At 43.2% G+C, this 15,695-nt stretch overlaps 1 protein-coding gene across 2 annotated transcripts in view; it reads left to right on the forward strand.

The window, feature by feature from the left end:
• The first annotated feature begins 13,399 nt into the window (after nucleotides 1-13,399).
• Nucleotides 13,400-15,695, forward strand: part of SH3D19 (SH3 domain containing 19) — a 194,748-nt gene continuing 192,452 nt past the window's right edge. For both annotated transcript variants that reach the window (XM_055550373.1, XM_055550374.1), the window contains exon 1: nucleotides 13,400-13,691. In XM_055550373.1, the coding sequence (XP_055406348.1) occupies nucleotides 13,580-13,691 (112 nt within the window). In that variant the 5' untranslated portion in view covers nucleotides 13,400-13,579. The remainder of the gene's footprint in view (nucleotides 13,692-15,695) is intronic.

The raw sequence follows: 15,695 nt of genomic DNA on the forward strand, positions 1-15,695 counted from the left end.
CCCTTGGAGATTTCCCTTAATTTATTAGTGGAGTGATATTGCAATTCATAAGAAGAAATATATATTTGGTCTTCATCCAACTTTTAGCAGGAGCTCCTAAAACCTTTGGAATTTCCTGTGATGAAACTGATAAAGATGTCTTTTGTTACACTAATGAGGCATCTTTTGGACTCCCATGGAGATGTGGGGGCTGGTCCTCAATAGAGCCAGCCCTGAGGATTGGAACATTCAATCGCACCCCTGACCGCCAGGGAGGGAAGAGAGACTGGAGACTGAGTTCAGTCACCAATTGTTGTTCAGTCACGTACAACTCTATGCGACCCCATGGACTGCAGCACACCAGGCTTCCCTGTCCTTCATCATCTCCTGGAGTTTGCTCAAACTCATGTCCATTGATTCGATGATGCCATCCAACCTTCTTGTCCTCTGTCATCCCCTTTTGCTTCTACCTTCAATCTTTGCCAGCATCAGGGTCTTTTCAATGAGTCAGCTCTTCACATCAGGTGGCCAAAGATTTGGAGCTTCCACTTCAACACCACTCCTTTCAATGCATATTCAGGGTTGATTTCCTTTAGAATTGACTGATTTGATCTGCTTGCTGTTCAAGGGACTCTCAAGCATCTTCTCCAACAGCACAGTTTGAAGGCATCAGTTCTTCCACACTCAAACTTTTTCATTGTCCAACTTTCACATCCACACATGACTACTGGAAAAACCATAGCTTTGACTAGACGGACCTTTGTCGGCAAAGAAATGTTTCTGCTTTTTAATATGCTGTCTAGGTTGGTCTTAGCTTTTCTTTAAAGGAGCAAGCGTCTTTTAATTTCATGGCTGCAGTCACCATGGCAGTGATTTTGGAGCCCAAGAAAATAAAGTCTTTCGCTATTTCCATTGTTTCCCCATCTATTTACCATGAAGTGATGGGACAGGATGCCATGATCCAAGTTTTCTGAAAGTTGAGTTTTAAGCCAGCTTTTTCACTCTCCTCTTTCACCTTCATCAAGAAGCTCTTTAGTTCCTCTTTGCTTTCTGCCATAAGAGTGGTGTCATCTGGATATCTGAGGTTATTGATATTTCTCCTGGCAATCTTGATTCCAGCTTGTGCTTCATCCAGTCCAGCATTTCACATGATGTACTCCATATAGAAGATAAATAAGCAGGGTGACAATATACAGCCTTGAAGTACTCCTTTCCCAATTTGGAACCAGTCTGTTCTTCCATATCTGGTTCTAACTGTTGCTTCTTGACCTGCATACAGGTTATGCAGGATGTAGGTAAGGTGGTCTGGTATTCCCATCTCTTGAAGAATTTTCCAGTTTGTTGTGATCCACACAGTTAAAGGCTTTAGCTTAGTCAATAAAGCAGAAATAGATGTTTTTCTGGAATTCTCTTGCTTTTTCTAGATCCAGTGGATGTTGGCAATTTGATTTCTGGTTCCTCTGCCTTTTCTAAATCCAGCTTGGACATCTGGAAGTTCCCAGTTCATGTATTGCTGAAGCCTAGCTTGAAGGATTTTGAGCATTACCTAGCTAGCATGTGAAATGAGTGCAATTGTGTGGTAGTTTGAACATTCTTTGGCATTGCCCTTCTTTGGGATTGGAATGAAAACTGACCCTTTCCAGTCCTGTGGCCACTGCTGAGTTTTCCAAAAGTGCTGACATATTGAATGCAGCACTTTCACAGCTGGTGATTTAACCAATTATGCCTTTGCAATGAAGCCTCCGTGAAAACCCAGATCAACTGGTTTCAGACATCTTCCAGATTGCTGAACACACGGACATTTGGAGAGAGTAACAAAATCTGAGAGGGCACGAAAGCTCCATGTTTTTTTTCCTATTTCCTGCTCTATGCATCTCTTCCATCTGGCTATTCCTGAGTTGTATCCTATTATAATAAACTGATAATCTACTAAGTACAATATCACTCAGAGTTTCATGGACCACTCTAGCCTGCTCAGGGGGTGATTATGGGGGGTGGAGGGAGGTTTAGCATCTCCAGTCTGCTGCTGACTCCAGGTAGACAGTGTAGGAACTGAGTTGACTTGTAGGACACAAGGTGGTGTCCCCGAACTGCTCGGTGACGTGGGAAAACCCCTCACATGTTGGAATTGGGTACTCCAAGTCTGGCAGGGGTATTTTGTTATAGAAAGGTCTTTTCTCAATTGTGTATTTCACTCCATTCTGAAATCAGAAGTTATTTTAGACTCTGTTTTGCTTGTGTATAATCTTCCTTCTGGACTTCCCTGGTGGTTCAGATGATAAAGAATCTGCCTGCAATGCAGGAGACCCAGGTTCAGTCCCAGGGTTGGGAAGATCCCCTGGAGAAGTAGGACTTCATGGAGTCCCAAAGAGTTAGACACAGCTGAGTGACTAACACTTTGACTTTTGAATCTTTCTTCTGTTCAGAATACTTTCCTTCCCTCTTACCTCCTTTCATGACTGTTTGAGACACATTTTCATGTTTGTAATGGAATTACAATAATCAGAGCTTTAAAAACTAGAAGTTGAGGGAACTTCCCTTGTGGTCCATTGGTTAAGAATCTGCCTTCCAATGCAGGGGAAGTGGGTTCAATCTCTGGTCAGAGAACTAAGATCCCACATGTGTCGGGGCAACTAATCCCACACGTTGCAACTAGACAAAGCCAATGCACCACAATAAAATCCCCTGGAGAAGGGAAAGGCTACACACTCCACTATTCTGGCCTAGAGAATTCCATGAACTGTATAGTCTATGGGGTCTCAAAGAGTTGGCCATGACTGAATGACTTTCACTATGCACCACAATGAAGACCCAGTACAGCCAAAAAATAATAATACGTGGAAAGAAATAAAAAGTAGAAGCTGAGAATGGATAAATGTGTATGTATGGCTGAATCGCTCCGCTGTGCATCTGAGAGTACCACGGTGTTGTTAATCAGCTATCCTTCAATATAAAACAGAAAGTTTTAAAAAGTAAATCTTAAAAAATAGTTTATTTCTGACATAAATAAAATCTAGATGTATGAGATCTGATAGGTATGCTTTCTCCACGATCATCACAGGTCCAGACTTCCGGTCCCTTAATATCTGTGGTTAAAGATGACTGGTCCAGTTCCAGCCATTACATCTACATTCTAGTCAACGGAGGCAAAGGGTGAAGAAGGGCATGTCCCTTCCCTTTAACATATTTTTTCAAAGTCATGCACACTGGTTCCCATTGGCCAGAACCAGGCCACATAGACATGATAGGGCCCTGGGACACTGCAGAATGTAGTCTTTATTCTTGACCCCCAGCCTCAAGGGGATAACAGGCATTGGGAGAAACAAATAGTCTGCCTCTCTTATGTTCCTTCTTGGATCCTATACCCTTAGTGGCAAAGGAAAAAGATTAAAGCTTGACCTGGCCAAAGAACATGAGAAGCTCTAGGTCATTGTATATAAACCCCTGACATTTTTCTTTTTCAGATGTGTCAAGAGTTTGAATAAAAATGTTCTTCTGTCAGGAAATGAACTCTCATTTTTGACACTTTCATGTATTTTATTACAGAGCCCTGGTCTCGATTTTGCGATATATGCTTCATTTTTATTTGAAGAGAGGGACTAATAATAATCTCATGTTCTGTGAATGTGACTTTGAGAGATTTGGGTTTTATGCTCATATATTTTATGGATTTGTTTTTGATGGATGAAATGGTACTTATTTTAAAAAGCTATTATATACTATATGTTATGCTTCTTACCTCTAGTTTCATATATATATGAAATATATAAATATATGTATATATTCTTGCTGAAGGAAGGCATAGCTGAAGTGCAAAGTTGCAGACAATACTTTGTGAAGGTCAGATTTAATCCTCTAGAATGCAGTATACATTATATCAGAGATCTTTCTTTTTATGGTGCTATGTCTCCAGTCAAAAGAATATATGGATCTGGAATTGAGAAGTAGAAGCAGGAGTGGTCCCACTGACCATCACTCCCCGTGACCTACTAAGTTATGCTTCTGGGCTCTACAGGGTTGGCGGTTCCGGTTGTCAATGTGGCCATATTCTCCCCAGAGGACATAGCGAGGGTCCATTTGAATTGTAAACGATGACTGCTCTCTGGGCACTTGGAGGGCCTTGTTAACAGGGACCAGAATGTGAGAAAAGTGACCATCTTGGCAGGGATAATAAGTCTAGTGGACAGTGGGAAATAAGGCTGGTTGCCCAGAAGGGGAATCAGGAGGCATATATGTGGAGCTCAGATGACCCACTTGGATGCTCCTTGGTTCCTGATTCTCCTTTGATCATTGTAACTGTGAACAGACAAGTGAAGCAACTCCAGCCTGAAAAGGATATGATTAATGGGGGCTAAGATACCTCGGTAATGAAAGTTTGGGTCATAGCACCAGGTAAGCCGCCAAGACCAGCGGAGTTGGTAGCTGGGGGCAAGAGGGATTTAGAATGGATGATGCAGAAGGGAGACTATGAGTACTAGTGGGCGTCTGAGGCCCCCTGCAGAGTAGGAGGGTGACCTGAGCTGGACGGGTACAGTGGAGTGGATTTGCAGGGTGCGAGGACTGACACGGCTGACACAGAGCTGTGCCACCCCCTTCAAGGACACTTGCTGCCTGGGAAGGAAGAGTGTAGTAAACCAGCAGTCTCTAGTTAGCAGTTCCTTCAGCATCTGCCGGCCTTCAAGCAGCACAGGCCAATGACAGAGCAAGGAGGTGGTGATTCGAGGGCCTACCAGATTACTCCAGTGGACCAGCAGAGGCTTCGTCAGGTCGGCACTGTGGTACAACATCCCCCTGATCAATATTTCTGTCTCTCCTATTCCTTTCACAAGTGTGATGTTCCACTTGGCCAACAAAGGTCTGTATAGTCAAAGCTATGGTTTTTCTCGTAGTCATGTACAGATGTGAGAGCTGGACCATAAAGAAGAACTGATGCTTTCGAACTGTAGTGATGGAGGAAACTCTTGAGAGTCCCTTGAACAGCAAGGAGATCAAACCAGTCAATCCTAAAGGAAATCTACCCTGAATATTCAATGGAAGGACTGATGCTGAAGTTGAAACTTCAATATTTTGTCTACCTGATGCAAAAAGTCAACTCATTGGAAAATATCCTGATATTGGGAAAGGATGAGGGCAGGAGGAGAAGGGGTTGACAGAGGATGAGATGGTTGGATGGCATCATCTACTCAACGGACATGAGTTTGAGCAAACTCTGGGAGATGGTGAAGGACAGGGAAGCCTGGTGTGCTGCAGTCTATGGGGTCGCAAAGAGTCAGACACAACTCAGTGACTGAACAACAATAAAATCACACTGACTGATTTGTGGATACTAAAAAATCCTTGTGTCCCTGGGATAAACCCCACTTGTTCATGGTATATAATCCTTTTAAAATATTGTTGGATTCAGTTTGCTAGTATTTTGTTAAGGATTTTTGCATCTATGTTCATCAGTGATATTGGTCTTTAATTTTCTTTTGTGATATCTTTATCTGGTTTTGATTTCAGGGTGATGCTGGCCTCATAGAATGAGTTCAGAAGTGTTTCTCCCTCTGTCATTTTTTTGGAAGGATAGGTGTTAACTCATCTCTAAATGTTTGATAGAATTCATCTGTGAAGCCACGTGGTCCTGGACTTTTGCTTGTAGGGAGTTTTTAAATCACAGATTCAATTTTAGTATTTGTAATTTGTCTGTTCATATCTTCTATTTCTTTCTGGTTCAGTCTTGGGAGATTGTACCTTTCTAAGAATTTGTCCATTTCTTTTAGGTTGTCCACTTTGTTGGTATATAGTTGCTCCTGCAAGCATGCTAAGTCGGTTAAGTTTTGTCTGACTCTTTGCAACCCTATGGGCTGTAGCCTGCCAGGCTCCTCTGTCCGTGGGATTCTCTGAAGTGTGTTGCCGTGCCCTCCTCCAGGGGGACCTCCTGACCCAGGGACTAATCCCCCATCTCTTACGTCTCCTGCATTGGCAGGCAGTTTCTTTAGCACCATCTGAGAAGCCCATAGTTACTCTTAGTAGTCATTTATGGTCCTTTATCGGCTTTCCAGGTGGTGCCAGTGGTAAAGAACCTGCCTGCCAATGCAGGAGACGTAAGAGATTCGGGATTGATCCCTGGGTTGAGAAAGTTCTTCTTGCCTGGAGAATCCCACGGACAGAGGAATCTGTCAGGCTATAGGGCTACAGTCCACAGGGTTGCAAACAGTTGGACATGACTGAAGTGACTTACAACCACCATGGTCCTTTGTATTTCTGTGGTGTTGGTTTTAACTTCTTTATTCATTTCTGATTTTATTGATTTGAGCCCTCTCCAACTTTTTCCTAATGAGTCTGACTAAAGGTTTGTCAATATTAGCTTTTTATAGAACCAGCTTTTAGTTTCATCGATCTTTTCTGTTTTCTAAAAAATAATGAAGATTTAAAAGTACATGGACAATATGGAGAATAATATGTTAAACATTCATGAAGCCACCATCCTACTTTAACAAATCATAAAATTCTTTCGTATTTGGTTCAGATATTTTAAGAAACAAAACTATGAAGATCTTATACTTTTAAAATCCACTGCATACCCTTGCCCATCCTTGCTTTTTCTATTTTGACATCTTGAAGTGTAAATTTTTAATTCCAGGTACTTACTTTTTATTTAAGTTGAAGAACTTGAGACTCATATCTTCTGATGATTCAGCAGGAAAAAAAAGGAACTATATTCACTATATTAACTCAGTCATTAAACAAACATCTATCGTGCCAAGCATTGTACTGGGTATGTCTTTAAATGTGTGCTAAGTTGCTTCAGTCATGTCTGACTCTTTGTGATCCTGTGGCTCCTCTGTCCGTGGGATTCTCCAGGCAAGACTACTGGAGTGGGTTGCCATATCCTCCTCCAGGGGATCAAAACCCATGTCTCCTAAGTCTCCTGCATTGGCAGGTGGGTTCCTCATCGCTAGTGCCACCTGGGAAGCCCAGGTATTTACGTAGTATATTCTTAATTTTTGTAGTGTTCTATTCTCATACCATTTTGTTTCAGGCTCTAAATCCAAAGTGAGAAGCAAATAACACTTTTTCTTTGTAATGGAGGCTGTTTTTCAATATTGCTTACAAATTTTTTTCTTAATACGTTAAAGCTTTAAGGGCAAATCTTGTTCTATTCTTAGCTGTGGATTTTCATTAACATTTTCCTTCTATTAATTTGGCTTTTGCTGTGTCACTAGGGTAGGTAGGGTGTTTTGACATGGTTAATTTGTTTCCAGTTGGCCACACCTTTCTTTTTCTTTCATATGATTAAACAGTTATTACCTGTAACTCCTATCTGGTTTCTGTAGTTCAATATGATTTTCAGAGTCTAGTCTGCTCCTGCTTCTTGTTTCCTTGCTTTTACAGTGAATGGATTATAGTTTTCTTAATAAAATAACAGCTTTACTGAAATATAATTACATACCCTAAAAGTCATCTTGGAGTATATTGGGAGTTGTGCAACCATCGCCACTCTCTGATTGTATATTTTCATCATCTCAGAGAGAAATACCATACCTAGTGACTGTGACTGCTCATTCTCCCCCACCCCTGACAATCCCTAGGCTCCTCCCTGTCCCCAGGGATTAACCTATTCTGGACATTTCAAATAAATAGGTCATACATCAGAGCAGTCTTTTGTCTCTAGCTTTTTCTTCTTTTTATTTAATTAACTTATTTATTCTGGCTGTGTTGTATCTTTGTTGCTGCATGTGGGCCTTCTCTGGTTGCAGTGAGAAGGGGCTCTGGCTACAGTGCGCAGACTTCTCACTGTGATGGGTTCTCTCGTCACATAACATGGGCTCTAGGGCATGGGGCTTCAGTAGTCGTGGTGCACAGGCTCAGTTGACCCACAGCATGTGGAATCTGCCTGGACCAGGGATCAAACTCCTGTCCCCTTCATTGGCAGGTAGACTCTTAGCCACTGGATCACCATGGAAGCCATGTCTCTAGCTTTTTTTACTTAGTGTAGTGTTTTCAAGATACATCTATGTTGTAGCATATACCAGTACTTCATTCATTTTTATGTCTAAATAATATTCCATTGAATGGATATGCCACATTTTGAATATCTGTTCACCAATTGATGAGTATTTTGTTATATCTCAGTTCAGTTCAGTTTGGTCGCTCAGTTGCTTTGAGACCCCATGGACTGCAGCACACCAGGCCTCCCTGTCCATCACCCCAACCCGCAGAGTTTACTTAAGCTCATGGCCATTGTGTCAGTGATGCCATCCTACCATCTCATCCTCTATTGTCCCCTTCTCCTCCTGCCTTCAATCTTTCTCAGCATCAGGGTCTTTTCAAATGAGTCAATTCTTCACATCAGGTGGCCAAAGTATTGGGGTTTTAGCTTCAGCATCAGTCCTTCCAATGAATATTCAGGACTGATTCCCTTTAGGATGGACTGGTTGGATCTCCTTGCAGTCCAAGGGACTCTCAAGAGTCTTCTCCACCACCACAGTTCAAAAGCATCAATTCTTTGGCGCTCAGCTTTCTTCATAGTCCAACTCTCACATCCACACATGACTATTGAAAAAACCATAGCTTTGACAAGATGGAACTTTGCTGGCAAAGTAATGTCTCTGTTCTTTAATATGCTGTCTAGGTTTGTCATAACTTTTCTTCCAAGGAGCAAGCATCTTTTAATTTCATGGCTGCAGTCACCATCTGCAGTGATTTTGGAGCCCAAAAATATAAAGTCTCTCACTGTTTTCACTGCTTCCCCATCTATTTGCCATGAAGTGATGGGACCGTGATCTTAGTTTTCTGAATGTTGAGTTTTAAGCCAACTTTTTCACTCTCTTCTTTCACTTTCATCAAGAGGCTCTTTAGTTCTTCGCTTTCTGCCATTAGGGTGGTATCATCTGCATATCTGAAGTTATTGATATTTCTCCTGGCAATTTTGATTCCAGCTTGTGCTTCATCCCTCCCAGAATTTTGCATGATGTACTCTGCATATAAGTTAAATAATCAGGGTGACAATATACAGCCTTGACGTATACCTTTCCATATTTGGAACCAGTCTGTTGTTCCATGTCCAGTTCTAACTGTTGCTTCCTGACCTGCATACAGGTTTCTCAAGAGGCAGGTCAGGTGGTCTGGTATTCCCATCTCTTTCAGAATTTTCCACAGTTTATTGTGATCCACACAGTCAAAGGCTTTGGCATAGTCAATAAAGCAGAAGTAGACATTATTCTGGAACTCTCTCACTTTTTCGATGATCCAACAGATGTTGGCAATTTGATCTCTGCTTTTTCTAGAACCAGTTTGAACATCTGGAAGTTCATGGTTCACATATTGCTGAAGCCTGGCTTGGAGAATTTTGAGCATTACTTTACCAGCGTGTGAGATGAGTGCAATTGTGCAGTAGTTTGAGCATTCTTTGGCATTGCTTTTCTTTGGGATTGGAATGAAAACTGACCTTTTCCAGTCCTGTGGTCACTGCTGAGTTTTCCAAAAGTGTTAGCATATTGAATGTAGCATTTTCACAGCATCATCTTTTAGGATTTGAAATAGCTCAACTGGAATTCCATCACCTCCACTAGCTTTGTTCGTAGTGATGTTGCCTATTATAAATAATGCCACTATGGGGCATTCAGATACAAGTTTTTGGATGTACATGTTTTCATTTCTCCAGAGTATATGGCTATGAGTAGAATTGCTATGTTATATGGTTACTCTATGTTTAACTTTTTGAGGACTGCCATTTTATGTTCCTACCAGACATGTATGAGGATTGAAATTTCTCCATATCTTTTTAACATCTTTTATTGCCTAGCCTTTTTATCTTAGTCATGCTGGTATGTGTTAAAAGACATCTCACTGAGATTTTAATTTACTTGTCCCTAAGCAGTAACAGCAATGACTAATAAGGTTGAATTTTTTTTCATTTTCATATATGTCATCTGTATCTCTTCTTTGGAGAATGTCCTTTTAAAAACTGGGCTAATTGTATCTTATTTTTTAAGTTCTTTATATATTCAGAATATAAGTCCCTTACCAGATATGTGATTTACAAATATTTTCTCTCATTCTGAGAGTTGTTTTTTACTTTCTTGATGATATCCTCTGAAGCAGAAAAGTTTTTTATTTTGGTAAGGTCCGATTTATTTTTTCAGTTTCTCTTGTATATTTTGGTATAAGCAACACTCTAAGAAACCATTGCTTAACACAATGTCACAATAGTTTAATCCTCTTTAAGGATTAAATTTTTTAAATTTAATTTTCTCTGAAGTTTTCTTTGAAGAACTTTATAATTCTAGTTCTTACATTTAGATCTAGGATCCATTTTGAGTTAATTTTTTATATGGCATAAAGTAGGGGTTCAAATTTTTTCTATGGCAAAGACAATTCTTTCTCTATTGAATTATCTTGGTACTTTGTCTAAGGTTATATCTTTATGATAGAATTTACCAAATTTTGCCTTGTTTTGTGTAAACTGGATCTGTCCTCCTATGATTGGAGGACAGGAACTATGTTTTGTTCATTGAAGATGAGAAAACCTATATGAGCCATAGAGCCCCAGAGTAAATATTTCTTTCCTTCTTTTGAATTTCCCCACAGCACTTGGTGCGATGTTTGTCATACAATAATTACATAGATGTTTGTTGAATGGAAAATGTGCTTGAGCCTACACCTGAAAAGAAGGGCATAGGTTCCTGAAGCTCTGATCGAATGAGACGTTCAGAACACTTTCAGCTCTTCTCAAACTAAAACTCTGAATCGTGGAGACCCCAACAAGTTGAGACGTTGTGGTGTCACCAAGGTCATCACCAGCGTTACTCACTCAGTCGTGTCCGACTCTTTGTGACTCCAGGGACTGCAGCCCACCAGGCTCTTCTGTCCATGGAATTTCCCAGGCAAGAATACTGGAGTGGGTTGCCATTTCCTTCTCCAGGGGATCTTCCTGACCCAGGGATTGAACCTGGGTCTCCCGCATTGCCGGTCAAGGCAGGGACTTCCAAATGACTCCTTATTCTCTAAGGTAAGTGACAAATATGTTTTCACTTGAAGTGACTCTAAACACTGAAAACAACCCTCAAGGTCTAGAATCATTTTTTTTTCTTCTAGTTTAACTTCAAGTTGTCCAGATGTCTACTTATTTAACCCGTGCTCAGTTGCTAAGTTGTGTTTGACTCTTTTCGACCCCATGGACTGTAGTCTGCCAGGCTCCTCTGACCACGGGATTTTTCAGCCAAAAGTACTAGAGTGAGTTGCCATTTCCTCCTCCAGGGGACCTTCCCAACCCAGGGATCGAACCTGTGTCTCTTAGGTCTCCTGTATTGGCAGATGGATTCTTTACCACTGAGCCACCTGGGAAGCCTATTTAACTGCTAATGCAGTAATAAAATTTCACTTGTGAATTTGACCTCAATTCCAGATAATTGACTGTAGTTCTAACCTGCCTGAAAGCAGAAAGACTTTTTTCTGGAAGCAACAATCACTATTAAAAAGGCAAAGAGGGCTCTGGTATGGCCAGCAATTCTATTTTCAGTGACCCTTTTCTCCCTGTCTTTTTCTCCCACGCTGAACCTTAGGAGACCTCACAAGCTTTCAAAAATAGAGCGAGAAGTTGAAGATAAAGGCGTGTTCATTCTACTGGGGAGTGTCCCACGGAGTCCTGTCCAGACAGTGTCTCTGCTGCTTGGATATCTTTTTCTGAGATTTCTGAATCTGCCTCTTTGTGTGCCAAAGTATGTATGTGCAAGTATGAATCTCAGATGTGTTCTATATGGATACACATAATTAACTTTCTTACCCCCTTCTTTTCAGCTTTATCGAAGTGCTTCAAATGACAGTTTCTGACTCTTCGGTCACTGCTCTGTCACTTCACCACATTGCCTCTCTGCAAATAATCAGGTACCAGGCTCTTAAATACATCTTCTTCTAAAGATGGTGGCCACTTCCTAACCCTAAGTTACCTAGAATACAGGGCAACTCTATCGAAAAAAAAGTTGCTTATTAGACTTTATATATTTTGGAGCAGTTTATATATTTTGAGCTGAAGATTGAGATTTTCCATATCTCTCTGCCCCTTCACATGCACAGCCTCCCCCATTATCAACAGTCTCCACAGAGCGGTACATTTGTTACAACTGATGAATTTACATTGTTGTTCGGTCCCTGAGTCCTGTCACTCGGTTACCTCATGGACTGCAGCATGCCAGGCTTCCTGGTCCTTCACTTTCACCCAGAGCTTGCTCAAACTCACGTCCCTTGAGTCTGTGATGCCATCCAACCATCTCATCCTCTGTCGTCCCCTTGTCCTCCCGCCTTCAATCTTTCCCAGCATCAGGGTCTTTTCTAATGAGATCTAATGAAGAACCTGATCCGGTTCTTCGCATCAGCTGGCCAAATCACTGGAGCTTCAGCTTCAGCATCAATCCTTCTAAGGAATATTCAGGATTGATTTCCTTTAGGATTGACTGTTTTGATCTCCTTGCAGCCCAAGGGACTCTCAAGAGTCTTCTCCAACACCACAGTTCAAAAGTATCAGTTCTTCAGCGTTCACACCGACACATCATAATCATAATCACTTAAGGTCTGTGGTTTACGTTACAGTTCACTCTCCCTGTTGTGCATTCTGCGGGATTGGACAAATGTGTACTGACATGTATCCACCATATAGTATCATATAGACTGGCTTCACCAGAGAAGGCGATGGCACCCAACTCCAGTACTCTTGCCTGGAAAATCCCATGGACGGAGGAGCCTGGTGGGCTGCAGTCCATGGGGTCGCTAGGAGTCGGATACGACTGAGCGACTTCACTTTCACTTTTATGCATTGGAGAAGGAAATGGCAACCCACTGTAGTGTTCTTGCCTGGAGAATCTCAGGGACGGGGGTGCCTGGTGGGCTGCCGTCTATGGGGTCGCACAGAGTCAGACACGACTGAAGCAACTTACCAGCAGCAGACTGGCTTCATAGCGTTAAAAATCCTGTATGCTCTGCCCAGAGGTTGGATTTAAAAGGGCGAGAAGAGAGGGAAAGGAAAAAACCGGTGCAATGCAGAGGTGCCAAGAAACTCCCAACCAAGTTCGTTTCTAAGTTCACATGCTCCAGCTGGCCCATCTCTCCAACTCAACTCTGGGCAGGTTCCTCCTCCTCCTTTTGTTTAACTGTCAAGCAAATGGGTTTCCTGTTGACACCGGAATATTGTGAAAGGGCAGGAAGAAGCCAGGCCACCTCCTCTTTCCCCCTTTCCTATCCCGTTTGTTTATTTTATACCGGTCTGTTTGGGTGGCGCGGGTGCTCCCAGCGTGTGCGGCGGCGGGGCGGCTCGGCGGCCGGTAACCCCTCCCCGAGGAGGCGAGGCCCCGCCAGACCCCGCCCGATCCCGGCTCCGATCCGCGGGGCGGGGAAGGGAGCGGGAGAGCCGGAGCCCGGAGGAGGAGGCCGCCGGGGCGCGCGAGGAGGCGGGGAAGCCGGCTCGGCCCGCGCCCGGCCGCACCCCCGCGGGCTGCAGGTGGAGCCGACGAAGCAGCCGCTTCCGACGCCGCCGCTCCCCGGGGGCGCCTCCCAGGCCCGAGGCTGCGGGCGCGGGGCGCCGGGGGCTGGCGGCCGGCGCGCGGGCCCGCGCGGCTAGTCCATGGCTGAGGGCCGGCGGCGGGAGGACGAGGACGACGAGCTGCGCGAGCGCCGCGAGCTCGGGGGCCCGCGCCGCGCCCGGGGCCGCGTGCTCTCCGGCCACCCGGCCGCAGGTGAGGGGCTCGGGCAGCGGAGGGGAGGGACGGGGGCGCCGGGGACCCGGGGCCGCGCACGCCCTGCTCCGGACACCGGCGGCTCCCTCGCCCGCCCGGAGGGGATCCGCACCCAACTCTCGGAGGCGAGCCGGAGGGAGAGTGGCTTTCCTTCAATTCCCATCCTCACTTTGGGGCCGAGCCCCAGGAAATTCAAGCTTATCTCTACCTGTTAGGGGCCCTGGAGCCGAAACTACATATTTTCCGTGCAGACTAAATCCAGGAGCTGCTGGCTCGGAACTTGTGGCTTCCTTATCTCTGGATGAGTCAGAGGCCGGTGAAGAATGCCCCCTCCCGATAGGTTTGCCAGGCTGTCGCAACCGAGTCTAAGCACGTGCTAATAGTCCAGTCGGGTTTGGGTTTCGGTGCCTGTTGAACTTCGGACCTGGGCCTGCCCTCCCAACCCCCAGTCGCCCAAGTGCACCTAGTTTCTATAGGACTTGCTTTAGAGTGACTTGGTGACACCACCTCCGCCTCGCCCCTCCTCCTTCCCGCCCCGTCTCCCTCCTGCCCCCTCTTCCCCAGTCCAGAATATAGCATTCCAAAAGGTGATGCATTTGGACCGAGAATCATTTCTGGTATATAACTACTTTTGTGATCTTGTTTTTGGGTGCACAAAGGCGGCACGGATCAATAGTTTGACGCAGAAGTGCAAGAGTGAGTAAGTGCACACCCACACCCCTTCACTTTCCGGGGGAGCTTTTCACTTAAACATAATAGAGAGGAAATTCTTTGGTCTTTGGTTCCAACTGGATAAGCCAGTTATCTGAAAACAAGAAGGAAGAGATGACAATAAAAGGGAGATATAGGCGTGAGAAAGATTCCGATGTGCACATTCATTAAGGCCTCTTTAGAAAGTGGAATACACTGAGCATTCCAGTAAACCATGGAGAAACTTTTCTATATGTCTCCCTTAACCTCAAGGAAAGTTGGAGAATTGAAAGAAGATCCTGAGTTTCTGGGGAACAAATGGAGGCTAGAAAATGGGATGAAAGGAAAGAGTTTGAGTGGAACGTGAAGAAATAGTTGATTTGATGCTCCTGGTAGGATCTTGAACCCTTAAAAATCATTCCTTTTGGAAGATGAGTCTTCTCATGTAGTCCAAATGTCAAATTCCATTTTTCCTTTTGGAAGTTTTTTTGAGGAAATCTAGATTCTTTGCTCTGGACTTCTTTCTAGCAATGAGTGTTACCGTCTAAATATTTGATACTTAGTGGGGATTATTAATGTCAATAAGATTTGAGGACTAGAAACTGTAGGCAGTAAATGAACAATGAATTGATATGAGAAAAATTAGAAAAGTATGTTTTGTACAATGTAAATCACTGCATGTTATTAATGATTAGTACATGTTAATAATAATTACAAAAGCATTTAAAATTTTTTTAAAAATTATTAATTTTTTAATTAATTAAAAAAATCATTCCTTTTGCCCATTATTCTTCCATCAAAATAAGGCATTTGACTAACCACACAAACACCAACCGTTTGGAAGATAACGTCTTGATAGTTTTGTTTAGTATAAACCCAGATCTAATGAAATACTGGGTGATTGCTGGATATGAGTAAATAATTGATGGGAGAATACAATGAAAAACTTCAGAGATATTTCTGTTTTCCACTGATTTAAGCATTCCTTGGACTCCTCTTATCTTCAGCAAAAAGCTTCACATATGTTCTGTGAAGAGCCATACCGAGGTCATACTAGATATGATACAGATATATATTTATCATGTAGTTGCAGTGTATGTGTTTATTCCAAGGCTGGTGGGAATGGCATTTTGTAACTTGTTTTTGCCAGTTCTTTAATTTCCCAAGGCTACCAGGAGCTTTTCTAGGTTCCGTGATAATCTGTTGCTGTGAGGTGACATGGTGTTCTTTTTCACCCAGAAATTGGTGTTCACAGTTTCTAACATTTTATATACCCTGCTTGGGTTCAGGGGTGAGGAACAGAGATATTATGGA

This window comes from Bubalus kerabau, chromosome 16 (assembly GCF_029407905.1).
Source record: "Bubalus kerabau isolate K-KA32 ecotype Philippines breed swamp buffalo chromosome 16, PCC_UOA_SB_1v2, whole genome shotgun sequence".
NCBI lineage: Eukaryota > Metazoa > Chordata > Mammalia > Artiodactyla > Bovidae > Bubalus > Bubalus kerabau.